This window comes from Stenella coeruleoalba, assembly GCF_951394435.1.
Source record: "Stenella coeruleoalba genome assembly, chromosome: 3".
NCBI classification, from domain to species: Eukaryota; Metazoa; Chordata; class Mammalia; order Artiodactyla; family Delphinidae; genus Stenella; species Stenella coeruleoalba.
This window is the reverse complement of record NC_137148.1, coordinates 839745-866750: the sequence shown is the minus strand read 5'-3', so window position 1 is coordinate 866750 and position 27006 is coordinate 839745. Positions and strand designations below refer to the sequence as shown.

Sequence of the window (27006 nt, the reverse complement as noted above, 5' to 3'; positions counted from 1 at the left end):
GGGCGGAGCCGGCGGGCTGGGAGCTGCGGCGCGAGCGCAGGCAGGGTACCGGGTCGCTCGCGCGCGAGTCGCGGAGGCGCCGCCGCTGCAGTCGCCGCATCTCCGAGGTAAGGGGCCGCGGGGCTCCGTCCCGGGGCGCGGCGCGCAGGCCTCCCTGCTCCTCCTGCCACCTGCGCCCGCAGGCCGGGGCGCGCTACCCATTCCCGGCGCCCGCCCGCGCCCCTTCCCCGAGGCCCAGTGCGTCCGTGCGCCCCGCGCCCCGGAGCTGCCGGCTATCCGCGCGGCGCTCGGGCCCCCGTGGTTGCGTCCGGGCGCGGGTTTGGGGACGCGGGGGCGCGGGCTGGAGCGACCGGAGATGAAAAGGACAGGTTTATAATTGGGCCCTAAATGAGGCGCTTTGGCCTTTCTTCGCGTCGGTGCGTAACGCGACAGTGGAAGCCCCTTGCAGCCCCTTCCCTCTCCGTGTCCTGCTACATAAACACCGTTCACACGCCCAGGCCTGGGGTGGCGGCTGCCAGCGAGACGGCGGGACATTAGGGCTTAGAGGGTTTGAAATGAAGCCACTGTCATACAGCACGAATTTTAGGAGACCCAGGGCCACAGAAAGGGCCGTTTGTGTCCACGGGCCGAGAATGTACGTGATCCTCTGGCGAGAACTCGGCCGCCCCTCTCGGTCCGGCATTAACGTCGCCATATCGGTGCAGGTGAGAGGGTCAGGCCTACACTTTGCAAATCCAGAAGCATCCCCGGAGGGGTGTTCTGTTTTCTTATCGCATGTGGGCACATAACCCGGCAATCAAGATAAAGAGGTTGGCTGCCAGTGTATTTTTTCCACACGCCCCTGGGGACCAGTGCCCCGCCCTTGAAGGAGGATCCAGAGAAGCCCTTTATTCTGCGGTTTCAGTTATGTAAATGAAGCCTTGAAATGAGGTGGGAAGAAAACCTTCTCTGTGACTGCTGTGTTGATAGGCGTTTTGTGCTCTCTGATGATGGGACACTTTTTAGGCTAAGCTGGCTATGCTGTCATCCGTCTGTGTATTTACTGGCTAATTCATCTGACGTTTATAAACGATAAAAGACCTAGCTCCCATGGCCCCCACCACCACCTCCCAGGACTCCCTGTGGCCAGTCTCTCAGGGAGGGTGTGCTGGGGGTGGCCTCCCCAGGGCCTGGGCCAGCCCCTGCCGCCTAGGAGGTGATCAGTAAACCCTGACCCGAGCTCCAAGTGCACTAGGACCACATCCGGGATGGAGCGATGGGGCTGGGGAGGGAGAGCTTGGAGCGGGCAGGAAAGGGGGGAGGGGCGGGGCCTTGGGACAGGCGCCTTGCGAGTGCCTTAAACTGGACTCCATGATGCCTCCTCTGGCACCAGCCCCTGTTCCCACCACATGGTTGGAATCCCAGGGCTCAGTGATGGGCGATGGGGGAAGGGGGTGCTGGTGAATTTCCTGGGGGCATCTGCAGAATGTGTGCCACGCAAGGGTTCGTGCGTTTTCCTGGGGAAAGGGCCTCCACGCCTTCCGGAAGGATCTGTGACTCAGAAAGGCGCCCTAATGTATGTACTACATTAAAAAATTCTTCTCCATCTTTTTGGAATGACGAAGTGGTGGAGGTTAGAGGAAGCTGTGTTGGCCGAATTCTTATCTCCTCGGCGTTGTTTGGCTGAGATCTTCGTGAACCCTTTGAAGCTGCAATAAATAAGCTGTCTTAAGGATATACAAGGTTATAGATGCTCATTTTGGGAAATGTGCAAATCACAGGAGAATTTCGTAAAGAAAATTAAAATCGCTCGTCACTGGTTGAGGATTAAGAGAAAACCTTTGAGCAGCCGAACTGTCCTCCGGGGCCGCGTCCTCGTGGCTTCCCTCCCTGGTGGGCAGTGGAGCCGCTCCCTGCAGAAGAGGCTGAGAATTAGAAGCTTCCTCAGGGAGAGGCCTGCTGGCTTAGCGCCAGGGCTATTTATAGCTGGTGATGTTGCTGTGAGGCCAGAGGAGCACGTACGGGAGACGCCATCTGGGGCTACTGGGGCCATGAGGCACAGCCCCCACTGCACCTTGAAGTATCAGGGCCTCCCTGGGTCAGGAGGTCCATGTTCTGGGCCCAGCCTGGCACCATCTGGAAACCACCCCAGACCGTGGGTGCTGGGCACCGTGCAGAGGCCACCTGAGCCCAAAACCCTGGACCAGACAGATGCTGGGATTAGGCAGGAGAATTGACACGCGCCCAACTCCTACTGCTTCAGCAGCAGGTGTTTCCTGGGCAGGAAGGTGGGGAGCTGCCTGGGGGGGGCCCAGCGGCATCTGGGGCTCAGACGTGGTCTCCAGTGCCCCGTGTGGGCTCGCCGCACTCTTCAGCCCCTCCTGGGGAGACCAGCCTCCTCTCTGGGTGGGGAGGTAACCACGGTGTCACAACCCATGGAGTCCCCAAAGCCGGCACCCCCAGAGCCCACAGCGACCCACCACGAGCCCCAGCTCAGCAGAGCCTCTTCGGAGGGGGAGCGTCCTCAGCCGCATCCACATGGCAGCTCCTGGAAACGGCTTTGATTGGCCCTGCTGGGGTGACAGGGGAGGGTGCGGCTTCTGTGATCTGCAGCCCCCCGAGAAGGGCACATGGGGGAGGGGCAGCTCCCCACAGGGACGGGCACGCTGTCTCCAAATCTCGTTTGCTGACAGGGAAGCAAGGCTGTTTTGAGCTTGCAGATTTCCCCTTTAACTGTACGGGACGTGCAGTGACATGCAGTGAAGCTCAATTGTAATGTAATGTCTAAATGTCCAAAGGTAGGACCTTCTTTGGTGAAGAAATGTAGAAAGTCTTTCACGGGGTGTGAGGAAATGATGGTGTTCTGACTTCGGGACCAAGCCCAAGTGTGTCCTGCGACCCCCCCATTAGCAGGGGGAGCGTGAGCTCACCCTCCGAAGAGCACGTTCGTGCCCACTTTTCCTTTTCTTAATCAGATTTGTGAAAAGGAAGGACTGGTCCTTACCTTTTCTCAAGCCTAAAAGTTAAGAACACCTGGACCCCTTTCCTGCCCATCGCCTTGTGTCCCACAGCACAGTGTCCCCCTGTGTCCCCAGCATGTGCCGTGTCCAGTTGTCCCAGCACCGTCTCCCCTCTTTGGGCCACATTCCCAAGGTCTCATCCTGTAACCCTGTTGCACCCATTTGTTCAACAGGCACCAGGTGCCAGGTGAGCCCGGCCAGGGCAGCCCCAGGAAGCTCTCGCTCCAGCGGGAATGTCACAAAAGCCAGCATCCTCCGGGGGCCTCGTTCAGGCCTCACACTCCCACTGCCTCTGGGTGCGGGGGGCCGTGGGCCTCGGAGCCTGGGAAGGCGGTTGCCGCAGCTCATCTGGGCCTCGCCTCCCCCACCCTGGCCCTGCTGGCTGCTCGGCCCCCAGGCCTCCGGAGGTCCCGAGGCCGAGCCTTCTTCCTCCTGCCAGGGGTTGTGGCTGCCCCCCCCCCCCCGCCCGTTCCTGGGGAGGGGCTCTGCTTTTGCTGTGGTTTCCTACCTGACCCTGTTCCCCCCGCCTCCGGTTTGGTGTTTAGTCTTCCTACCTCAGAGCACGTGCTCCGCCATGCTGGCGCGTTTCGGGCAGTACCGCGTGGAGCCGGCGCACGCTCCGTTCCGTGAACCCGTCACCGTCCGCTGATCCCTTGTGTGGGCCACGGGCCTTGGGGTTATTTCCATCCTCTGGCGTGGCTGCCTGGAGCCCCCCTGCGTGTTCCTCGGAGAACACGCGCGAATGTTTCTGCTGGGCCCTCGGCGCCCCGTCTTAGCCGATGGGACCGGCGGCTCCCCGGAGTTGAAGCCCCTTGGCGGCCGCGCTCCACAGCCGCCGGCAGCGGGCAGGGCGCAGTGGCCTCCTGGCGGGTGGCCGTCTGGAGGGTGCGTGCCAGCGCCTGCGTTTCAGGCCAAGGTAACGAAGCCGGGCGTCCCCGCCGCTGACTGGGTGTCTGGATGTGCCGGGCCTGCTCGAGTCCCTCGCCCGTTTCTCTAGAGCTGTCTCTTTCTGGTGGATCCGCAGGGCTCCTTCTAGACTCTGGAGACGGCAATGTAAGAGACACCTTCTCTGCCCACAGCTGTCTTTTCACTCCTTAGTGCTGTATCTTCTGATGAATGGAAGTTCTGAGTTTTAATCTGGTACCATTTAAGAGTCTTTTCCTTTAGGGGTAGTGGGTTTTGTGTCCTGTGTAGAGAGTCTTTCCCACCCAGGACAGCAGATGCTCTCAAGCATCCCCTTCCTGAGGCTTCATGATTTTGCCATTCCTGCTTCAATCTGTACCTGAATTAATTTCCATTTTTCTCCGTGTGTCTGTTCAGTCAGCCCGTCTTCTTTTGTTGAAAAGGTTTTCTTCCCCGCTTTTGCTGCAGGACCACCTATGTTGTCCACACTGTCTCTGCACCTGTGCGGGTGGACTGGAGGCTCTCTTCTGCCCGGTGGTTTATTTTCTGTCCTTGTACCAGGACCACACGCCACACTGGCTTCCTTTCCAGAACTTTCCATCGAGTCTCGAAACCGCTGGGCAAATCCTCCACCTGTTCTCCCTTCAAGATCGCTGGTTAATTCATGGTTCTTCGCCTTTTCGTGTGTATTTTACATTCAGCTTGTCTCGCTACCCAGACATGAACAGTGTTAGAATTTTTATTTGGATTAAATTAAAACTGTGCATGAATTTAGGGGTAATGGACATCTTTGTATTTCAGACTTAATCCATGTTCATAATATCACTGTTCTTTGAATAACGCTTCATGGTCTCTGTGTCAACGGTCTTGCACATCTTTTGTTAAATTTATTCCTAGGTAATTCATACTTCCTCACTTTTTTTTAAATGGTATATTTCTAAATACCTTTTATCGTCTGGTTTTGCTGCTACATTTTTGCATGTTGACCACGTATCCAGAACCCTTGCTAAACTCGTGTTGATTCTAATAGTTTTCCTGGGATCCCTTTGGATTTCGTATGTACGCAGTCATAGCAATGCAAATAATGCCAGTTTGTTTCTTCCTTCCTATGTTTATATCGTATTTATTTCCTTTCCTTATCTTACCACACTGACGCAGTGAGTAGAAGTGGTGATAGCAGGCAAGCGTCTCTCTCTTACTCCAGTTTGAAAAGAAAACTTTTCAATATTCAAAGTGTGATGACTCTGTAGCTTTCCGTAGGTGCCCATTATCAAATTAAGGCATTTATTTCCTTTTCTAACTTGCTAAGAATTTTTACGGTGAATAAATGCTGAAATCCATCAGATGCTTTGGCTGCATTTATTAAGCGGATAATATGATTTTCGCTTTGTATTGTGTTATGTGATGAATTCTATTAAGTTACTGTTAAACGAACCTTGCACTCCTGGCGTAAACCAAACCTGATTATAAGGTATTGATCCTTTTTATCTATTACTGGATTCAGTTTGTTGATATGTTGTTTAGGGTTTTTGTATCTGTTTGTAAGTGAGATTGGCATAGATTTTTCTTTTCTCGTAACGCCCTTGTCAGGTTTTGGTACCAGGATTATTTTAGCCAGAATGAGTCGGGGTGGTGTGTTTCATCTTTACTCTTCTCTGGAAGAATTCGTGTAAGACTGACACTGTTTCTTCTTTCAATGTAAGGAAGAATCTGCTGGTGAAGTCATCCAGGCCTGGGGTTTTCTTTGTGAGAAGGGTTTTAAATAAGAATTCAAACCCTCAATAATTATAAGAATCAGTAATAAATACAAGAGCAATGATAAGAACATATTTCTTCTTGTTACTGTTTGGTAAAATGGCTTTTGTTTTCTTTTTAGGAATTTGTTTCATTTAAATTATCAAACATGTTGGTCTAAAATTGTTTATAATATTCTCTTATTATATTTTAATCCCTTAATATCTGTGGAGCTTGTAGGGATGTCCTCATTTTCCATTCTGATATTGGATACTTTTGACTTTCCCTTTTTTTTACTTGATTAACGTCCCCAGTATTTATCAATTTTATCAGTGTTTGCAAGGCATTAACTTTCGATGTCGTTGGTCCTCTGTATTATAGATTCGTTTTCTTTTTTATTAATTTTTACTCTTATCTTCATTGTTTCTAACGCCTTTGTCCCTGATTTGCTGAGGTTTTTTCCTAACTTCTTAGATGTCAGCTTACCTCACATGTGATGGTGTACCCACATACGATTTTCCTGTGTGTACACCGTGCACACGCACATAGGTATGTACCTGTGCGCACACACACATTTCCACCACGTCTGGCTGTTTTCTTTTGGGTACTTCTGATCCACGAGTTCTTTCATCTGCTCTGCTGTGAAACCCCTCCACTGAGTTCTGAATTCTAGTTACTGTGCTTTCTAGGGCTAGAATTTCTAAGGTGTTCTTTTTTCAGATCTGCCTCCTGCATCCTTACAGCTCCCGTTCTTTGCGGGAATTCCTCATCTTGTCCTTTTCTTCTTTGCACACGGCGCGCACTGCCCACTTCTTCTTTGCACACGGTGCACGTAGTTACTTTGGGCTCAATGTCTGATCGAGCTCCAGTAACTGGAACCTCTCGTCGTTTCTGCTTCCTGTTGTTTCTGCAAGTTCTTGGCACTTGTTCCCCCTCTTGGGCCTGGTGTTTTTTTTTATCATGTGTGTATTGTGTTTTTGCGTCTCCAGTGGCCGTCTCCTCCTCAGGAGTGCTTGTGTGTGTCCTGCCGGTGTTTGGGGCACCAGCGATCCAGATCCCCGCATCCACGCTGGGGCTTGAGAGGAGCCGGCCTGACCGCCCCTGACTCCCGGGCGCCCGTCCGTCCACCCCCAGGGCAGGGCTGGTCTGTTCAGGGTACCCTGCCCTCCTGGGTGGGGGGCCTGGGGCTTTTCAGTCCCCGTGGTTGGTGGGAAGCCTCCCAGCTGTCTGGCGGGGGCGGGGAGTGAGGGCTGGGCTGCAGACCACTTCGGAGACCCTCGGGCTGCCTCTGGCTTTGCGCCTCACACCTGTGCCGGCTGCTGTCCTCTTCGGCTGCTTGGGGGTAGGAGAGGCTTCGCGGCCCGCAGGCGACGCTGTCCCCCACCTGCCAGCCGTCAGACCCAGGCAGCGGCCCTTCCCCGCAGGCCCCTCTGCTCTTCCTGGCCCTGCGGTTGGCTTCCCCGGGCCCCGGCCTGCCCTCCACGCTGTGGGCTCCTGAGAGGCCTGGCGCCAGGACCTGCCGTGCGGGCACGTGGTGACCGCAGGGCGCCTGCCGTCGGGGAGAGGCCAGGCCATCCGCGGGCAGCTCCACGTTCCTGGAGCTAACAGACTTCCTGTTGAGGGTCTCACGTGCACGCCAGCTCGAGGCCAGACCCTGTCTAAGGGGAGGGCCCTCTGCCCGCTCTCGCCTCTGGGTTCTGTGCCGCCGCCCAGGCTTCGCGCCTCTGGGCCTTTGCAGGCGTTTTTCTCCGGGGCAGGGACCCCCTTCTGGTGTCCCTGCTGTGTGCGGGTCCTGGGGCTGCTGTGACAAAGGACCACAGACTTTTCAATGAAAACTACAGAAATGTGTCCTCTTCCAGTTCTGAGTCCAGACTCCCAGTCCGAGATTGAGGTGTCGCGGGGCCGCGCTCCCTCCAGAGGCACCAGGGAGGGTCCCTCCTGCCTCTTCCAGCTCCCGGGGCTCCGGGCATCCCTGGGCTTGTGGCGACGTCCCTCCCGTCTTGGCCTCCGTCTTCACGTGGCTTCTCTGTGTCTGTGTGTCTCCTCTTCCTTCCCTTGTAAGGACACCTGTCAATGGACTTAGGGCCACCCTGGTCCAGAGTGGACCCATCTCGAGATCCTTAGTTTGATGGTGTCTGCAGAGACCCTTCTTCCAAACAAGTTCCTCCACCTTGCGAGGACGTGGACACACCTGGCTCGGGGCCACCATTCACCCACTACACGTGCCCTGCACAGGGCCCGCCTGACCCCAGGTTGGCTGCAGATGCCGTGTTCTTGGATTTTGTGAGAAACATTCTGACCAACAGTAGAGACCGGCCCTGGGACCGGGGGACCGGGGGGCCCATGATATGGTTCCTGGGAGGCCAAGGGTCCCAACGGAGTGAGTCCCCCGAGAAGCCCCAGCTTCGTGGTGACCCAGAGAAGTTCCTGCTGTCCGCATCGGTTCTTCTGAGGGGCTGGGGTGGCAAACCTGTCCTGGCCCCTTACTCCCCCCATCCCCGTCCCCTCCCCCGCCAGCCCGACCAGCAGGAGCCCCCAGGCCCGAGGGTGCGGCTCCCACGGTGATCTCACTGCAGGACGGTGCGGGACACAGGATGGCCACGGCCCCCAGGAAGGCACCCGCTCAGCTACCCACCTTCTTCCCTCTCGTCCCAGAGAAACCGCGTTTGACTTGGGCGCAGGGGACAGTGTGGCTGTGACTGTGGTTCCCAGGCTGCCCCGAGGGATGGCCTAGCCTCAGTGCAGGAGGTCCCAACCCCGCGGGCCTTTCCGGGCCTACGGCCTGAAGCGTGTGACCCGGGACCTGAGTGGCATCCTGCTTGGACGGTGTGGCCGCTCGTCCCGTCCTGTCGGGGCCCCTGCAGGGACCGTGAAAGGCAGCGCCGAGGCGGCAGGGCTGCATCCACGCCTGAGACTCCTGGGCCGTCTGCTCTGCGGGGCAGGCACTCAGAGACCGCTTTGTGCCCGCCTGGGAGGCTCCCGCTGCCTGGGACGAGTGGTCATTCACATCGAGTGCTGGGCAGCCGAGGAGCGGTGGCCGTATTATGATTAAAATGTGAACAGTTGCCAAAGGGCTGTGTTGTGTTCGAAGGGACTCTGGAATAAAGAGGCAGAGCTGCGGGCCGGCGGCCCAGGGGTGTGCAGGCCCGACGCCTCTGTTCCCGCTCGCGCTCTTCACTCGGAGGCTGTGCCTCTTCCAGGGGCTGCACCGAGGGCGAAGCTGGACCCCGACCTGGGGGCCTGAGCCCTGGTGGACGGAGGGGAGGAGGGGGAGGCGACGGCATCCATCCCCCCCCGGCTTCTGGCCGCTTGGTCTTTTGCATCTTCTGTCCTAACCCTCACCCGCCCACCTCATCTTGGTTGCGCGGGTACAGCGCGCCCACCCGGCAGGGGTCAAGGAGGTTCTCCCCGGGACCGGCTGACCAGGCGCCCTGGCCTCCTGTGCGGCCCCGGAGCAGCTGTGCCTGGGACTTAGCTGGGGGCTGCTGCAGTTATGCCCTCGCCCCTTCCGTCCGCATCAGTCCTGGGACCGGGCCTGGTGGGCTGAGCCGTCCGAAGGGGCTGGGCTGCCCTGGGAGGCACCTGCTTCCCCTGCACTCTCTCCTCCTCTCCTTCCCGCACTTGGCGCAGAGCCTCTGGGCTGCCTCCGCGCGTCCGGCGGCATCAGGCGAGCGGCGTTCTGTGGCCAGGCCCCTGCACAGCCGAGGTCAGGTGCGCTCAGCAGACTGTCAGCCCGGTCAGCGTCAGGCGCTCCGTCGAGGTCCAAGGAGGGCTAGTTTGTCAGATGCTCGGGAACCTGGCATTTCCAGGGCCCGTGTGGTTCTTGCGCGGAAGCAGGGTCTCAGCTGGACCCCAGGCCTCGGTATCACATCAGCGGGCGCAGCCACGGCTCAGGGACTTGGGCTCTCGGCCCTGGTGGAGGGTGCCGCCCCTGGGCCCAGCTTGGTGTAGACATCTGGAGGGCGCTGGCATCACGCCGGCCCTGAGAGCGCAGGAGGGCGGCACGTGGGGCGGGCCGACGGGGCCGAGGGCCAGGGACGCCTGAGGAGCTCGAGAGCCCAGGGCTCCCACCGCGGCTCGCGGCTCCAGAAGATTCCTTGCGGCGTCCGCTGTCCCGGGAGCCGTTTCCCACCTGCGGGCCGGTCTCCTGGTCCTGAGCAGCCTCTAGGACGAGGTCGGTGACAAGAACCCCAGTCGAGCTCTAGCGCATCATCAGCGACACCCCCAGGGCGCCCCGGCAGCCACAGCGCGCTGAGGCCTCTGGACCCCCTGGCTCCCCGACCCTTCAAGTAGGGGGCTCGCCAGTGGGGCGGCTGTGTTGCGGGGAGGTCCCAGACTTGGGGTGCGATGCCCGGTGACCCGGCAGAGCCCGTGGTGGGGTCCGGGCGCCGTGGCCGGGCCGTGTCCCGCGTTTCCCCCGTGCCGCCGGCCCAGCTCGCTCGGCGTGAGGTGGAGCAGGGTTCTGAGTTCCGGGAGGTTTGGCGTCAAGGAGGCCGGCAGGACGGGGCCTGAGGCCTGAGCAGCGTCCCCTCAGGGCCTGGGAGGTGGGGAGTCCCCTGTGCGGGTCCCAGCTCCCCGACATGCGCATCCTGTGGCCCACATCCTGCCCCCCAGAAGCACGCCACCCCCGAGCCCCCACCCCAGGCCGCCCTCCAGCGAGCCTTGGCCATCCTGGTGCACTCAACACCCGCCCGGGGCTTCGGGCCCAGAGGACCCAGGAGGTGGAAGGGGCCCCGGGGGCTGGAAGGCACCTGGGTCCCAAGGGGCAAGATGCTTGAGGCCTGGTCCGATCGCAGGAAGTGTCTGCAGGTAGGGTGTAGATTATGGGCAGTATGAGGAGGGGCATTGGGAACGAGGGGCTGAGAGCTGGTTTGGGGGAGCAGGGGTTGGAGGTGCGTTCACACCTACGGAAGCAGGAACACACACTCCACCTCTAGTCTCAGTGCAGACCTGTGTTCTGCTCAAGGAAGGGGAACCAGGAGAGGCAGAGTTGCTGTTGCCTTTAAAACAACACCGGGCCCAGCTTACATTTACACCTGGCCCAGCTCACATGCACACGTGGGCCAGCTCACATGCACACCTGGCTCAGCACAGATACACACCTGGCCCTGCCCACATGCACACCTGGCTCAGCTCACATGCACACCTCGCCCTGCTCACATGCACACCCGGCCCAGCTCACAGACACACCTGGCCATCTCACAGGCACACCTGGCCCAGCTCACAGGCACACCTGGCCATCTCACAGGCACACCTGGCCATCTCACAGGCACACCTGGCCCAGCTCACAGGCACACCCGGGCCATCTCACAGGCACACCTGGCCCAGCTCACAGGCACACCTGGCCATCTCACAGGCACACCCGGCCCAGCTTACAGGCACACCCGGCCCAGCTCACAGGCACACCTGGCTCAGCTCACAGGCACACCCGGGCCATCTCACAGGCACACCCGGACCATCTCACAGGCACACCTGGCCCAGCTCACAGGCACACCCGGCCCAGCTCACAGACACACCCAGCCCAGCTCACAGGCACACCTGGCCCAGCTCACAGGCACACCCAGGCCCAGCACACAGGCACACCTGGCCCAGCACACAGGCACACCTGGCCCAGCTCATAGGCACACCCGGCCCAGCTCACAGGCACACCCGGCCCAGCTCACAGGCACACCTGGCCCAGCTCACAGGCACACCCGGCCCAGCTCACAGACCCACCCGGCCCAGCTCACAGGCACACCTGGCCCAGCTCACAGGCACACCCAGGCCATCTCACAGGCACACTCGGCCCAGCTCACAGACACACCTGGCCCAGCACACAGGCACACCCAGGCCCATCTCACAGATACTCCCGGCCCAGCTCACAGATACACCGGGCCCATCTCACAGGCACACCCGGCCCAGCTCACAGGCACACCTGGCCATCTCACGGGCACACCTGGCCCAGCTCACATGCACACCTGGCCCATCTCACAGGCACACCCGGCCCAGCTCACAGACACACCTGGCCATCTCACAGACACACCTGGCCCAGCACACAGGCACACCCAGGCCCATCTCACAGATACTCCCGGCCCAGCTCACAGATACACCGGGCCCATCTCACAGGCACACCCGGCCATCTCACGGGCACACCTGGCCCAGCTCACATGCACACCTGGCCCAGCTCACAGATACTCCCAGCCCAGCTCACAGATACACCGGGCCCATCTCACAGGCACACCCGGCCCAGCTCACAGGCACACCCGGCCCAGCTCACAGGCACACCCGGCCTAGCTCACAGGCACACCCGGCCCAGCTCACAGGCACACCTGGCCCAGCTCACAGGCACACCTGGCCCAGCTCACAGATACTCCCGGCCCAGCTCACAGATACACCGGGCCCATCTCACAGGCACACCGGGCCCATCTCACAGGCACACCCGGCCCAGCTCACAGACACACCTGGCCATCTCACGGGCACACCTGGCCCAGCTCACATGCACACCTGGCCCAGCTCACAGACACACCCGTGCCATCTCACAGGCACACCTGGCCCAGCTCACAGACACACCTGGCCATCTCACGGGCACACCTGGCCCAGCTCACATGCACACCTGGCCCAGCTCACAGACACACCCGGGCCATCTCACAGGCACACCCGGCCCATCTCACAGGCACACCCGGCCCAGCTCACAGGCACACCTGGCCCAGCTCACAGACCCACCCGGCCCAGCTCACAGGCACACCCGGCCCAGCTCACAGGCACACCTGGCCCAGCTCACAGACCCACCTGGCCCATCTCACAGACACACCCGGCCCAGCTCACAGGCACACCCGGCCCAGCTCACAGATACACCCGGCCCAGCTCACAGGCACACCCGGGCCAGCTCACAGGCACACCCGGCCCAGCTCACGGGCACACCCGGCCCAGCTCACGGGCACACCCGGCCCAGCTCACAGATACACCCGGCCCAGCTCACAGGCACACCCGGCCCAGCTCACAGACACACCCGGCCCAGCTCACAGATACACCCGGCCCAGCTCACAGGCACACCCGGCCCAGCTCACAGGCACACCCGGCCCAGCTCACAGATACACCCGGCCCAGCTCACAGATACACCCGGCCCAGCTCACAGGCACACCCGGCCCAGCTCACGGGCACACCCGGCCCAGCTCACGGGCACACCTGGCCCAGTTCACAGGCACACCCAGGCCATCTCACAGGCACACCTGGCCCATCTCACAGGCACACCTGGCCCAGCTCACAGGCACACCCGGCCCAGCTCACAGGCACACCCGGCCCAGCTCACAGGCACACCTGGCCCTGTTGCAGGCACACCTGGCCCTGCTCACAGGCACACCCGGGCCATCTCACAGGCACACCGGGCCCATCTCACAGGCACACCCGGCCCAGCACACATGCACGCCTGGCTCAGCTCACATGCACACCTCGCCCTGCTCACATGCACACCCGACCCAGCTCACAGGCACACCCGGCCCAGCTCACAGGCACACCCGGCCCAGCTCACAGGCACACCTGGCCCAGCTCGCAGACACACCCGGCCCAGCTCACAGGCACACCTGGCCCAGCTCACAGGCACACCTGGCCCTGTTGCAGGCACACCTGGCCCTGCTCACAGGCACACCCGGCCCAGCTCACAGGCACACCCGGCCCATCTCACATGCACACCTGGCCCTGCTCACAGGCACACCCGGCCCATCTCACATGCATACCTGGCCCTGCTCACAGGCACACCTGACCCAGCTCACAGGCACACCTGGCCCTGTTGCAGGCACACCCGGCCCAGCTCACAGGCACACCCGGCCCAGCTCACAGGCACACCTGGCCCAGCTCACAGGCACACCTGGCCCAGCTCGCAGGCACACCTGGCCCAGCTCGCAGACACACCCGGCCCAGCTCACAGGCACACCTGGCCCAGCTCACAGGCACACCCGGCCCAGCTCACAGGCACACCGGGCCCATCTCACATGCACACCTGGCCCTGCTCACAGGCACACCTGGCCCAGCTCACAGGCACACCTGGCCCTGTTGCAGGCACACCCGGCCCAGCTCACAGGCACACCCGGCCCAGCTCACAGGCACACCTGGCCCAGCTCGCAGACACACCCGGCCCAGCTCGCAGGCACACCTGGCCCAGCTCGCAGACACACCCGGCCCAGCTCACAGGCACACCTGGCCCAGCTCACAGGCACACCTGGCCCTGTTGCAGGCACATTGCTAACATGGATTCCCAGCTCTCCTGGCTGGGGACACTGTGTGCTGATGGCACGCAGAAGCTGTGACTGTGGCAGATAGGGTCTGTCCTGGGTCACCTTTTCTATAGGCTTTTCTTCAGACAGTCGCGTCTTAAGGGCCTTGCCAGGGAGAATCATTCTGGAGACACAGGCCTCGTGGCGCCTTTTTGGGGTGCGGACAGCCTGTGAGGGGCTGGTGGGCCAGGGGATCACGTGGTGTCTGAAGATAGCTGGGCCCCCGTGGTGGGATGGTCCCTGGAGCCTGGTGGACACTCTGGGGCAGGCATCCCCAGGTCCGCCCGTCCTGCATCTCCTTCCACTCTGGTCTGTGAGCCCACCTTGCAGCTGCCCTGCTCTCTCCAAACCCTCATTTGAAAATGCAAATCGGTAATGCAGTCCATCCCCACACCCGCCGTGAATCCCTCATCAGTTCCCAACTCCGGAGCCCGCGGGGTCAGCCGTGCCTCAGCAGGGCCTGGCCAGGTGACACTCGCACAGTTCCTCCACCTCACCTGCCCACCCACCTGTTCCTCCTACCCCTGGCCCAGGTCCCACCCCGGGGACCAGCTGCTGACAAGCGTCACGTGGAGGGAGCAGGGCCGGATCCCGCGGGGCCTCCGGCTTGCCGCGTCCACAGCCAGCCACAGCGACGCCTGGTCACGAGGTGCAGGCCCACATGTGGGTACTGTTCGTCCTCGATGGCTCCAACATCGGCTGCTCCCCCCACCGTCCTGCTTCTCCCCACAACAGGAAGTCACCTTGGAGAGCTTCCCATCTGCGTGTAGGGTCTCACTCCTGTTGTTTTTGTTAAAGTAATTTTCAAGTTACTTTATTAAGCTACAAACGTGGAGCCCAGGATGGAGAGCTGGCTCCTGGAGCTCATCACCACATCCCCAGTCGTGTCCCCCTGCCCTGAGCCCCGGGGTCCTGGACCGTCCTCACCAGCCACTGAGCCTCTTGAGCTGCACTGCCTTTTCTGTTTGGGGAACTTGTAGGTCCTGAGTTCAGCAGGGCCCTGCTCGGGACCCCCACAATGCCAGGTTGCCCACTTCCCCCCGCTGACCACTAGCCATGACTCTGGGGGTGGGTGTTGGTGCTCAGCTCCCGGCTCCCCAGAGCTGCTGGAGGTGGAGGGGTCTTCTCAGCCCCGTGGGGACCCGGGCCCAGCTTTGGGCATTCACTGGGCTCCTGACGCCATCAGCCACCCCCCCACCATGAGCCCCCCTACCCTGGGCCCGGGCCGCAGCCCCCCGGCCCTCGGAGTCTCTGCAGACCCCTGCTCTCGCCTGGGGCTTCCCTCTCCTACTAGACGTCTGTTCGGCCCCCTGGGTGGGGGGCACCCTGGTCAGCAGGCCGGGCCCTGAGGTGGGCGCAGCAGTGTGACCGTTCTGGATCCCTTCCCCGAGGATGGTGTCACCCCACCGATGCCCGGGAATGTGTCACTCGGGGAGCCCCCAGGAGGCTGGCTCATGCCTCCCTGTGCTGGAGGCTTTGACTGTCGGGGACTTGGCGGCCAGGGCGCCGGGGCTGGAGGGGCCTCGCCGTGTCCTGCAGCAGATGGACGCTTTGTCCCTGGCAGGCCACAGCCCCTGTCCGCGGGCAGCGGGGGCCTTGGGCAGCCGCCCGCAAAAGCAGGTGACCTCTCGCTGCTTCCTCCCAGTAGCATGGCTGACAGCAGGCCCAAGCCCCCCAAGCCCGCCAACAAGACGCCCCCCAAGTCCCCAGGGGACCCCGCGAAGGACAAGGCAGCCAAGAGGCTGTCACTGGAGTCGGAGGGTGCCAGTGAGGGGGCAGCCGCCGCGGGCCCAGAGCTCAGCGCCCTGGAGGAGGCCTTCCGGAGGTTTGCGGTGCACGGGGACACCAGGGCCACCGGGAAGGAGATGCATGGCAAGAACTGGTCCAAGCTGTGCAGGGACTGCCAGGTGATCGACGGCAGGAACGTGACCATCACCGACGTGGACATCGTCTTCAGCAAGATCAAGTACGTGTGCGCCTGGGACCAGGGGGGTGGGAGTGGGGCCCCGCGTTCTCTCGGGCGGCCAGGAGGCGACGCTTCAGGACGCCGTCCCCGCCCGGAAGAAGATGCCCGGGAGTTTGAACCAGAACACGCCCCAGTGGGGCCGGGAGCCCAGGTCAGGGACGCTGCCGCAGCCTGAGGGGTCTCAGGTGGCAGGGCCCGGCCCGTGGGGGGCTGCTGGGGGCAGGGCACGGGCCGGGAGGTGGGCGTCTGTGGCGCCGCTCCCCTCAGCTCTGGGGGACGTTCGCGTGTGAAGAGCGGGGGTGACGAACGGTGGGCACCGTGTGCTTGTCCGTGTGTGTCTGCACGCGTGTGCACACGGGCTCGGGCGTGTGGTCCGGGCATCGACGCGCCCCCTCCCCCTTCTCCTGCCCTTCACACCCTGTGACCACACCTTGAGGACAGCAACAGCGTCCCCGAGGCATCACGCAGACTCGCACACACGTGCACGTGCATGCACACACAGGTAGAACTCAGGGCTCCACTCTGCTGGTCGCGGCTCACCCGGAGGACAGACGCCCTGGACAGGCCCTGGAGACCCCGTGCGTGGAGGCACACGGGCCCTCCTGCGCCCCGGGAGAGGGAGCCCCGTCTGGTCCCGGTCCCGCTCTGGAGGGCAGGACGCTGCTCAGACACTCAGGGAGGAGGCTTGGCCCCTGGCGCCCAGGCACTACGGGGGCCCCACCTCAGGGCCCGGCTGCTCTGGGCCCCAGGGTCTCTGCCTCGGCTCGCTGGGCGCGGGCCGGCGCGGAAAGTGGGCGGCTGCGGCCCCGGCCCGGCCAGGGGTCGTGGTCAAGACAGAGTGAAGACCAGCCTGTGGCTACTCCCCCTCTGCCCTCCTGGACCTGAACTCCCTGTGGGGTCCCTGTGACCTGTGTCCCACTTGGGAGAGCCTGTTCTGGGGGAGGGTCCCCCGGACCTCCCAGCTGTGCAGCGGGGGACCTTTCCCTTGGGAACGGAGAGGGAGACAGTGCTCCCTGGAGGGGCCTGGGGGGGTGGTGCCCTGAGTCGGGTCGTGGGGTCCTGCAGGACAGGCTGGGAGCCACCGCTGGGGGACCGGGTCTGAGGAGCGTGGGGCGCGCGGGCCGTGGGACCGCGGCCGCTGCAGGTGGCAGCCGCGGCAGAAGCGCCTCAGCTCCGGGAGCCGTGGGCGCGGAAGCGCACGGGTCGCCGACGGCGACGGCTGTTTCTGTTTGGGGCGGTTGCCATGGCGCCGCAGCCCTGCCGCCAGCGCGGTATCTGCAGCCTCTGTTTAGGCCCGTCGTCATGGGAGCGCTTGTTTGTTTGCGTGTTACTATGTGTTAAGTTTTAAACAGGCTTCTCGCAGCTCTTCCCCAGGCCTTGATTGAAGACTGCTGTCTCCGGGACCAGGGCTGCCCCCGGCCCCAGGGCGGGAGGAATTAACTCAGGACCCCGTTCCCATAAGTCCCGCCGGGGGTCTGTGGGCTGCAGGGTCCCCTGCGTGTGTGCCCAGGCGGGAAGGCCAGAGGCGGAGGGGGGCTCTGCTGGCCTTCCTGGCCCCCACTCGCCGGCTTCCTGGCCAATGGTGGCGTTTCCCGTGACTCTGGAGCCCTGTCTGGGCTGCAGGCTAGGAGCACGCACGCCGGGGCGGGGACGCGGCCCATTCTTGCCGCACGGGCTGCGGAGGAAACCTTCTGAAGCGCAGAGCTCGGCGCATCGGTGCAGAGACCCAGGCCGGGCGGGATGCCTCGGGAGCGGCGGGCAGAGCCGGGTGCGCTGTGCGGTCCCGGGCACGCCAGCGGGGCCCAGCGCCCGCTCAGGGCCTGACGCCCGCCCCTGCCCTGCCCCTCCCCGCAGCCTGGTGGGTGAGGCTGCGGCATTCGGGGCCCTGGTCCCAGCACGTGCTTCCAGCTGTGGCGTTGGGGGTCTCACAGTGTCCTCCGTGGGGGCCTCTCCTGGCCGCCCGAAGCTGTGCAGGGCATCCAGTGGCTTCTGCCCTGGCCTCCTTGGGGCCTGCCTGGCGTGTCTACAGAGGGCCAAGGCTTGGGGGGCAGGAATCGGGCAATTCCGCCCATGCTGGCTCCTCAAACCGCTGATATCGGTGTCGGACGCCAGTGCACACAGGCCTTTTGATGACCTTCCCCAAACACCCAGAAGTGGTTTCAATGACCTCAAGTGCATCTGTCCCCAGAACCCATCCCTGAGCCTCCAGCCTGCGTTAGGCCCTCGCGAAGTCAGGAGGAACTTAGGACGCTCTTTCCTGCTTGGGGAGTAGCTGACTGTTGGGGTCACAGCTGCCCTTCAGGCGGCCGGCCTGGAGGCCTCCAGACATGGGTGTCAGCAGCCTCCTTCCAGGTTGCCAGCAGCGTGGTCCCTGGGGCCCAGGAGCAGGGGGCTGGCGTCTGCCCGCTCCCAAGGCCTGGTACCAGACGTGTGGGCAGCTGCCACAGCACACTGCATCCTCACACGGCATCCAGGTCCTCCAGACAGCGCTCCCGTGGCAACCCGCACAGCCTCGCTGGCCCAGGGTCTGATGGGAATATCCCAGAGGCTCCCTCCTCTGACCCTCGTTGGTGCCTGAGTCTCCCCCTCCAGATCCCACTTCCTGCTCTCTGGACAGGTCACCCAGGTCCCAGCTTCTGCTGCTCAGGGGAGCCTGGGAGTCAGCTTTCTCCAGCCCCCAAGTGGCATGTTATCTGTGGTCCAGAGGGGGCCCCTTGCTCCGTCCTAGGACATGTTAGCCAAAGTCCAGCTGCCTTCATGACGCTGGCCCTGGAGACACAGACCTCTGTCCTCGGAGGGCTGCGCTGCCCACCCTACCCCCCACCCCGCCCAGATCCCTGGCATCGAGTGCCCCTGGTGAACTTCGGGAGTGGCCGGGCTCAGCCCTCTGCCTGCCCTGTGTTGGGCCTGGAGGTCTGGGGACACAGGGCCTGGGAAGCACAAGCCACGGGGCCTCGTGTGTGACCAGTGACCCCATTACTGCTGGGCCAGCTTTCTAGCAGAACAACAGCCTTCTGAGCAGGGCACTGGTTGGCCCCAGCGCTGAGCCAGGAGGAGGGGGGGTCTGGTAGGGGGACCCCCTCCAGTTCTGTGCGCTCTGGAGAACAGGCTCCCTGTGTGTGGGGAGCCGTGTAAAGTGATCACGTGTCTCCAGGGAAGAGGCTGGCAGTGTCATTCGAGAACTCCCCAGGGACTGCTTCCAGCGGGGGCCACGGGGCCCCCTGGGGAAAGCTCCCTGCCAGCCCAGCCCGGGCTCTGAGACCCTGCCTGGCGGTCACGGTGGGGACACGCGGGGACACCCGGCCCCGCCAGGTGGAGCAGGCAGGTCAGCGCCCTGGGCCCGCACGCCCACTCCATGTGAATGCGGCCTCTGATGGAGGCCCCGTCGGCCACGCCCCCGCCCCCAGCCCGAGTGACTCACACTGGTGGTGCCTGGTGCCCCAGCGGCCGGTCACCAGGCTGGCAGTCAGGCCTGGCGTCCGTGAATAGAGACAGGAGCGCCTTGGACAACCCAGGACAAACAAGCGGGGCCCCGCGGCCGTCGCGGGTCAGCAACCAGCAGGGATGCCAGGCTCCCCGCCCCGACAAGGCCAGGACCACGCTGCCCGGGACAGCTGGGCCAAGGGATCCCCCCGGCCCAGCCCACGGACCTCAGAGCCGCCGTGGCGTCGCAGCCAGGCTTTGAGGGGTGGAACCCACCGCCGGACACGGGGGCTCTGATGAGGCCTGCGGCGCAGGTGCCCCTCCCGACAGCCGTCCAGGCCTCTCGGGCTCCGCTCACCACCCGCCACGTGGCCTCGCTGGTGCACGACTCGGTCGTCCTCCCCATGGCCCCTGCGGCTGTGTCCTCCCTCCGCTGTCTCCCGACCCTGGGCTGGCTGGTCAGCACGTCCCGTGTCCGCAGGCTCACGTGTCAAGTGCCTGTGAGTCCCGGCATGCACAGGGGACGTCCTGAGGCATGTTTATCGCTTACCGCTGGGCTGTTGGAGTCCTGGTGACTGAACAGAACCCACGAATAGGAGAGCAATACACACGCACAGGTTTACGTGCGAGTGAGACCCAGGAGGGGTCGCAGCCCACCTCTGGGGGATGCTGCCGCCTGCACCCTTCCACACCGTGGTGTCCTTTTATCTGGCTTACTTCCACTGTCCCAGTGGGTGTGCGGCAGGGCCACATCCCGGTTTAACCTGATTTCCCCGGTGCCCAGTGACGTGGAGCGTCCTTCACGGGCTGGTTTGCACTTGTAGATCTTTGACAAAGTGTCCGGTTCAAATATTTTGCCCAACTTTTGTGGTTTTTTTTGGAGTACGCGGGCCTCTCACTGCTGTGGCCTCTCCCGTTGCCGAGCACAGGCTCAGGACGCGCAGGCTCAGCGGCCATGGCTCACAGGCCCAGCCGCTCCGCGGCATGTGGGATCTTCCTGGACCGGGGCACGAACCTGTGTCCCCTGCATCGGCAGGTGGACTCTCAACCACTGCGCCACCAGGGAAGCCCTTGCCCAACTTTTTACATTGGGTTTTTTTCTTGTTGTTGAGGTATGAGTTCTTTGTGTATTTCCGATACAAGTCCTTTATCAGATTTCTCCATCTGTGACTTGCCTTTTACTTCTCTTAACAGTATCTTTTGAAGAGCATGGTTTTAAAATTTTTGGTCAAGTCCAGTTCATTGTTTTTCTTTTATTGGCTGTTTCTGGGGGGTCGTTCCTGAGAAAATCTTTGCCTAAGCCAGGGTCACGAAGAGTTTCACTGGGATACTGATCCAGAAGTTGGATGGTTCGGGGTCTATGAGAAATGCAGGACTGTGGGCCAGTTGAGTTAACCTCGTAGACGGCGTGGGGCACAGGCCAGGCCCTTTCCTCTGTGCAGAGCCTCCGGCCGCTGAAAGGACAGTTCCACCTGCACTCATTGGCTTATGCAACCTTGTCAAAAACCCTCACACGTGGCCTGTTTCTGACTGTCCTGTGGCCGCTCTGCGGCCGTCCCTGTGGCTTTGCGGCCGGTGCTGACGTGGGGGCAGCCCCCTCCCACTCTGCCCTCGCCTCTCCAGCCGGTCCCCTGGGTGCCGTCGGCTGCACTGTCTCGACCCCTTGGCTTCTGCAGGCAGCCTTTCTGTTGGTCCCCGGGCACCTCCCCCCACCTCCTCTTACTGTAGAACATTGACAGCCTCACCGGATGGATTAGCTGGGGAAGATCCAAAGTGGCAGAAGTGTTTTTCAGTTAAAATTCGTAGAGAGCAAGAGCCAGTCTAGAGCCATTTTGAAATTGTGAGAATGGACTTCCCTGGTGGCACAGTGGTTGGGAATCCGCCTGCTAACGCAGGGGACATGGGTTCGAGCCATGGTCCGGGAAGATCCCACATGCCGCGGAGCAGCTGAGCCCGTGCGCCACAACTACTGAGTCCACGCGCCTGGAGCCCGTGCTCCACAATGGGGGAGGCCACTGCAATGAGAAGCCCCCACTCACCACCGCAACTAGAGAAAGCCCGCGTGAAGCAACGCAGCCAGACAGGGAGGGAGGGAGGGAGGGAGGAGAAAGAGATTGCGAGAATGACCTACCAGGTCCCGGGCAGCCGTGGGATGCCTCCGGGGGAGGAGCTGCTCCCGGGTCCCGGCTGTGCCCCAGGGAGGCGGCCCCCAGTCCTGTCCCCGAGTGGGGACCGTGCCCCCCACCCCCTGGCGACCCCGCGCAGGCCGGTGGCCGCAGCCAGGACTGCGGCTGCCTCTGTGCCATGGGATCTGACGTGCTTTTCACCCTGACTTTCCCTCTGACGGAGGCCACACGCTCGCCCGCTTTAGAACCAGACCAGGATGTGTTTTGATGTCAGTCGTTCATAAAGGATGTGCTTCCTTTCAACTTTGTTCCAAGACGATTTATATTTGCTGCCATTGCCGATGGCAACCGACTATTGGGTGCAACGCTGCAGACCAGGGCGGGGCAGGGGCACGTTCTGTGTTTTAATGGCAGACTCGCTCTGGGCTGTGGCAAAGAGGTGGGGTGAGGGGCCCCCCGATGTCAGCGGGGCCCTGGGTGGGGCGCGGGTCCCAGCCCAGTGACTGCTCAGCGCCTCCTCCCCGTGCCTGGGCCCGGTGGGCGCCCCCTGAGCCCCCTCTCCCTGCAGGGGCAAGTCCTGCAGGACCATCTCATTCGAGCAGTTCAAGGAGGCACTGGAGGAGCTGGCCAAGAAGAGATTCAAAGACAAGAGCAGCGAGGAGGCCGTCCGAGAGGTGCACCGGCTCATCGAGGGCAAGGCCCCCATCATCTCGGGGGTGACGGTGAGTGTGGCGGGCGGGTCTCGGGAAGGAGGCAGAAGCGTGGTTCCCGGGCGCCGGCGGCCCCCGTCCGCGGTCTGGGCCCCTGGGCTGGACTCGCCCTGGCGGCTTCCCTAACCTCGTTCCCCGCTCTCTTGCAGAAAGCTATCTCCTCGCCCACCGTGTCGCGGCTCACGGACACCACCAAGTTCACGGGCTCCCACAAGGAGCGCTTCGACCCGTCGGGCAGGGGCAAGGGCAGGGCGGGCCGCGTGGACCTGGTGGACGAGTCGGGCTATGTGCCGGGCTACAAGCACGCCGGCACCTACGACCAGAAGGTGCAGGGGGGCAAGTAGCCGGCGGGGCCTTCTCCCGTCGTCCGGTCCCCCACCGCCTCACACTTCGTTACATTCCTGTGCTTTGCAGGCAGGACTCGGACCCGGGGCTGGGCGGCCGCGGAGGCTCCAGGCCTGCCTCCCTCCCACCCGGGCCCGCACTCCCCTCCACCCCAGCTTTGGCCCCGACTCACCTTTCCTAACACACCTGCCTCGTGCCCGCCAGGAAGTGGGCAGATGGCCCTTTCCAAAGTGTCTCTCGGGGCCAGACCACACTGGCCACTGGTTTGCAGCAAAGGGGGCGTTTTAAAGGAGCTGGTGGGCAGACCCTGTCGGGGCAGTGTTGACCCGCAAGCGCCAAGGCACCCACCAGCAGCACCGATAAAGCAGAGGGAGCCCCAGCCAGGGCACCGTGGGGCCCGGAGAGCACCACGGAGGTGTGGGAGGCGGGCATCGCAGTGCACACTTGCACACCCAGCACACAAACACACCCACGCATGCGCGCACACACACGGCGCACACACCGCGCACGCACGCACGCACATGCGCTCAGACGCACAAACCGACCGCCAGGTCTGCGTTGAGGGCGGGCGCCGAGCTGAGGGCTGCCGTGCAAAGGAAGAAGCCTCTGTCGACCAAAGTGACTCCAAGTGTGACGTCACAAGATTTTAAAATGGAAACTGAGGGCAGTTCATTTCACTTCTCTGAGAAGAAATAGGAAACAGTGATGCATGTTTATTCTCAGAACGGCTCAGGGAAGACTTAGAATATCCCGTCTCTGTGACTCCCTCCCAGCGGCCCCTGTGTCCCCGCCCCGACCCGGGAAGACCCCGGGGGCCCTGGGCTAGAGGCTGCGGGTAGTGCGACGGCTCTCTCCTTGTTCCTCTGGCCTCTCTGGAGCCTCCGTGAGCGGCCTGCCCTGTCCTCCCCGCTCAGGAGTGCAGAAACCGCAGGGCAGGACCAGGCCAGGGGAGGGCCCGAGGCCGGTAGCATCTGCGGGGTTTGGTTTCTCTGAGATGCCGGGGTGGGGGTGGGGCTCCTGCTGTCACAGTGGGCCTTTGGCGGTGTGTCCCTTTGCATGGACATGGCCACAGCCCGGCGTGTAACCCTCTGGACCCTGTGGTCCTGGTTTCGGTCCCGGGGAAAGCCCATGGCAGCCCCCAGGGATTGCTTCCCGGGAACCCAACCGCCCTGCCACTATCTGTCCTGTGTCCAGCGCAGCAGGCCGGTGAGGGGCACCCCTCCATGGACACACGGCCTGGCCCACGGCACAGGTGGCCGTGAGAAAGGCCAGCACTGCCACGGCAGGCACGTTGGTCACAGCTGGACCTGGGACACCTGCCCACCCACACAGAGGGGCTCAGGCCAGCGCTCCCAGCTGACACGGCCCCTCGCACGGGGGGCTCCCCCGGGATGGCGGTGGCCTCTGCGGGCAGCTCCGTCTTGAGGCACCTCACCGTGCGATCACCCAGGAAGTGACGGAGCACAGGCATCCGGGGCTCACTGCGAAGATGTGAATCGCTGCCGTCTAGGAAGTTTCTAAAACTTGGGGATCCGAAGCTGCCCGGCCAGGCCCCCAATCCGCCACCAGGAAACAGGCCCGAGGGCTGAGGGAAGGCAGGCAGGAGGCTGGCCCCGCCCCGGGCCCTTCTCCTCCCTCCAGAGGCAAGAGTCACCTGGGGAATCGCGTCTGCAGAGAACTCTGAACGTGCAGAGTGTTTGTGGGCACTAAGCTGATCACAGATGGCAAAGCCCGTGTTCCAGTGCCAGCCGGTTCCTCTCCGTGGACTCGGGACAGGACTCCTCCCCAGACCCATCCTCTGCCCAGCCGCCGCGGGTCTCCGCCTGCCTGACAGCCCAGCGCCCCGCACAGCCGTCCCGCGGCAGGACTCTGGGGTCCAGCCCTCCCAGCCGGTCAGGGGCTGGCCTGCCCAGGAGCAGACTGCCCAGGAGCAGACGGGAGGCGGACTGAGCAGAAGAAACCACACCAGTGGCGTCCTGGGACGCTTCCTCATGCTGCCCCCCTCGCCCTGGGGCCGGGCTGCGGGGCCGACACTACCCGCAGCAGGAAACCCATCTTCCCGATGGCTACGGCGGCACCTCCCCCTTGGGTTAAGGAAAGTCTAGCGCACACAGCTGCCCCCGTGGCCGGCCCCGCGCTCGCGGGCTCCCGAGCTGCGGAGGCCGAGGCGTCTGGCTGGGTCTCAGGTGTCCCCAGCCCGCCTGAGGCCTCCTTCCCAAAGGGTAGCCCTGGAAACACATCTCCCCGCTCAGGGCAGGAGGAAGCGGTGGCCCCCTCCCCGTCGGCTCCGTCACGGCATCTGTGTGTAGCCCAAACACAGCACGGCGCTCGGGCTCCAAGCTCTGCACAGACACACGTGCCTCCCTCAGGCTCTGGGTGCTGTGGACAAACAGGCAGGTGTGCGCCTTCGCTGCATGTTCTATGCAACACCCATTCGCTTCTACTAACTGTGGTTAACTAGAAACTACGTGTCTCTCTGTGAACGAAGGAAACTGCACAGCAAGCCCAGCAGGAAGCAGGGGCCCATGGTCAGGGTGCACCACGCTGACAGCGCCGAGCGCCGGGACAGCAGAGCGAGCGTTGGAGGACATCGTGCCACAGTACTTATTTATTTCTATTTAATGCTGTAGGATGAGCACCTAGGCGGTGGTCAGTTCACCAGAATTGAAGTTCAAATTACGTACGTTTAAAATATAGGAAGAGATCTATATTTATACTGGAGTATTTTTACACCTCGAGTATCCTCAGTCTTAAGGTTTGAGGCCAATGAAAGTTACAGTCAGGAAGAGGCACGGGGAGCTCCAGCGGCATTGCCTAAGCTGCGCTACGTCCACGCCCCAGTGGCCGAGAGCTCAGGGCAGGCCGAGGCGTCCCTCTGAAGCGCCCAGCGGACAGAGGCTCACACACCCGAAGCCTGGGCCTGCTCAGCCACCGGCTGCCGCGGATCAAGCCTCAAGGGCACACGGCCCTGCCGCGCACCGCGCACCGCCCGTGGCTGCTTCTGCGGCTACGCCGGCGGCAGGGAGATCGGTCACAGACGCCACGGCCCACGAACCCTGCAACAGCCACTGCCTGGACCTTTAGGGGAGGCTGCTGCTGCTGTCCCCACCCCTGAGGACCCAGCAGGCTCCCTCCTCTGGGAGTGTTCCCGCGCGAGCTGGCACACCCCGTCCCACAGTGCACGCAGGTGGGGACACCACTGTCACCTGTTCCGTCCACTCAGGTTGACAATTCAGCTGTACTGTGAAGTCGCCACAAGGCTAGAACGTCCTTGGAACTCGGACCCTCAGTAGCTTCCCTCCGCTGACTGACTACTGAGCCCTCTGTGAAATCCCGTGGCTCGGGTGTGGCCTTTGTCCGTGGGAGTGGAGAGTGTGGCCGGTGGTGGCCCGGGCACTCCTGGGAGGTGGTCGCCCTGCACTTTGAGATGCTTTCGTTAACTTTCTCTCTTCCCCAAACCAAGCCAAACAACGAAGGAGATGCACATAACTCAAACTTGAAAGGGATCATATGCTACTAGTTTGTACTAAGTTTTTTTCAGGAAAGGGAAATAAATGTATATATAGATGCGATCTATTTTTGCACTGTTTTCTTACTGTTAGGGAGCGATGAGGGCATCACTTTGCAGTGTGATGGGACAAGCAGTGTGGACGTCACGGGTGCTCTGACTCAGAACCACACTCACCAGGAACTCTGGGGGCGTCTGTAGGGCCGAGGCGTGGTGTCACCTGTCAGTCGCGGGGCAAGGCCTGGCTTGCAAACCTGTGATGGAACAGCCCCTGTCTGTCTGCAAACCTCCTCGTGTGTTCCCTGTTGTTAACACTGTGTCAGATTGGTAAAGTGACAAATAAAGGTGTTGAATCGTGGGTCTGTGGTCCTTAAATGCGCTGTGTGCACGGGCAGCCGCGTGGGCACTACGGTAACACGGACACACCCAGGGGAGGCTGCAGCTTACGGGAGCGCCAGCCGCCCTCCAGGTGCGAGGCCGGGAGTGGGATCTGGACACAAACCACATCACGGACGCCCACATCAGCCCTGAAAACGGGGATGACGCCATCAAAACTGACATAAAATAAGGACGTTTTTAGACCATGATGGGGAGACTCGTGCCAGCAGGTGAGAAAGGAAATTGTAAACGCAGAGAGTGATTGGAGACAGAGAGTGAGATGTGAGAGAGAAGTGGGCAAACAATAAATAACTACAGGTAAATAGTGACTGTTTCATTTAAACAAAATATTTCATTAAGGCACCTGAAAAGCATGACATGCAAGCCAGAAGGGGTGCACGGGGAGTCGCGCGCTCATGGCTCGTGTATGATGTCAGGAGTGCTGATCAAATAAACACAAACGTGCTGTGATGCCACACCAGGAGCAGGGCACACAGCCTCCAAACTTGTAGAGGTGAAAACGTGAATGACAGAAAATTATCTAAAAACGGCAACACTAGACAGGAAAAGAGATCATCCAAGTAGAACAAATAGCACAAAATGAGATGGCAGATTTAAACTAAAATGTATCAATTACATTAGGCGATAAAGCAAGAGAAACGCAG

General features: G+C 62.0%; 1 protein-coding gene across 1 annotated transcript; it reads left to right on the top strand.

Annotated features, from left to right (window-relative positions):
• TPPP (tubulin polymerization promoting protein) lies at positions 1 to 26316 on the top strand. The gene is made up of 4 exons (XM_079918217.1): positions 1 to 107; positions 15534 to 15851; positions 21969 to 22122; positions 22260 to 26316. Exons 2-4 carry the CDS (start codon positions 15535 to 15537, stop codon positions 22452 to 22454), a joined length of 666 nt encoding a protein of 221 aa, XP_079774343.1. The 5' UTR covers positions 1 to 107; position 15534; the 3' UTR covers positions 22455 to 26316.
• Positions 26317 to 27006: the final 690 nt, after the last annotated feature.

Bases quoted from the DNA above. Each gene is read 5' to 3' on its own strand.
- TPPP (XM_079918217.1), top strand. From the start codon at position 15,535: ATGGCTGACAGCAGGCCCAAGCCCCCCAAGCCCGCCAACAAGACGCCC. The intron at 15,852-21,968 runs GTACGTGTGCGC...CTCTCCCTGCAG, and splicing joins ATCGTCTTCAGCAAGATCAA to GGGCAAGTCCTGCAGGACCA. The intron at 22,123-22,259 runs GTGAGTGTGGCG...GCTCTCTTGCAG, and splicing joins CCATCATCTCGGGGGTGACG to AAAGCTATCTCCTCGCCCAC.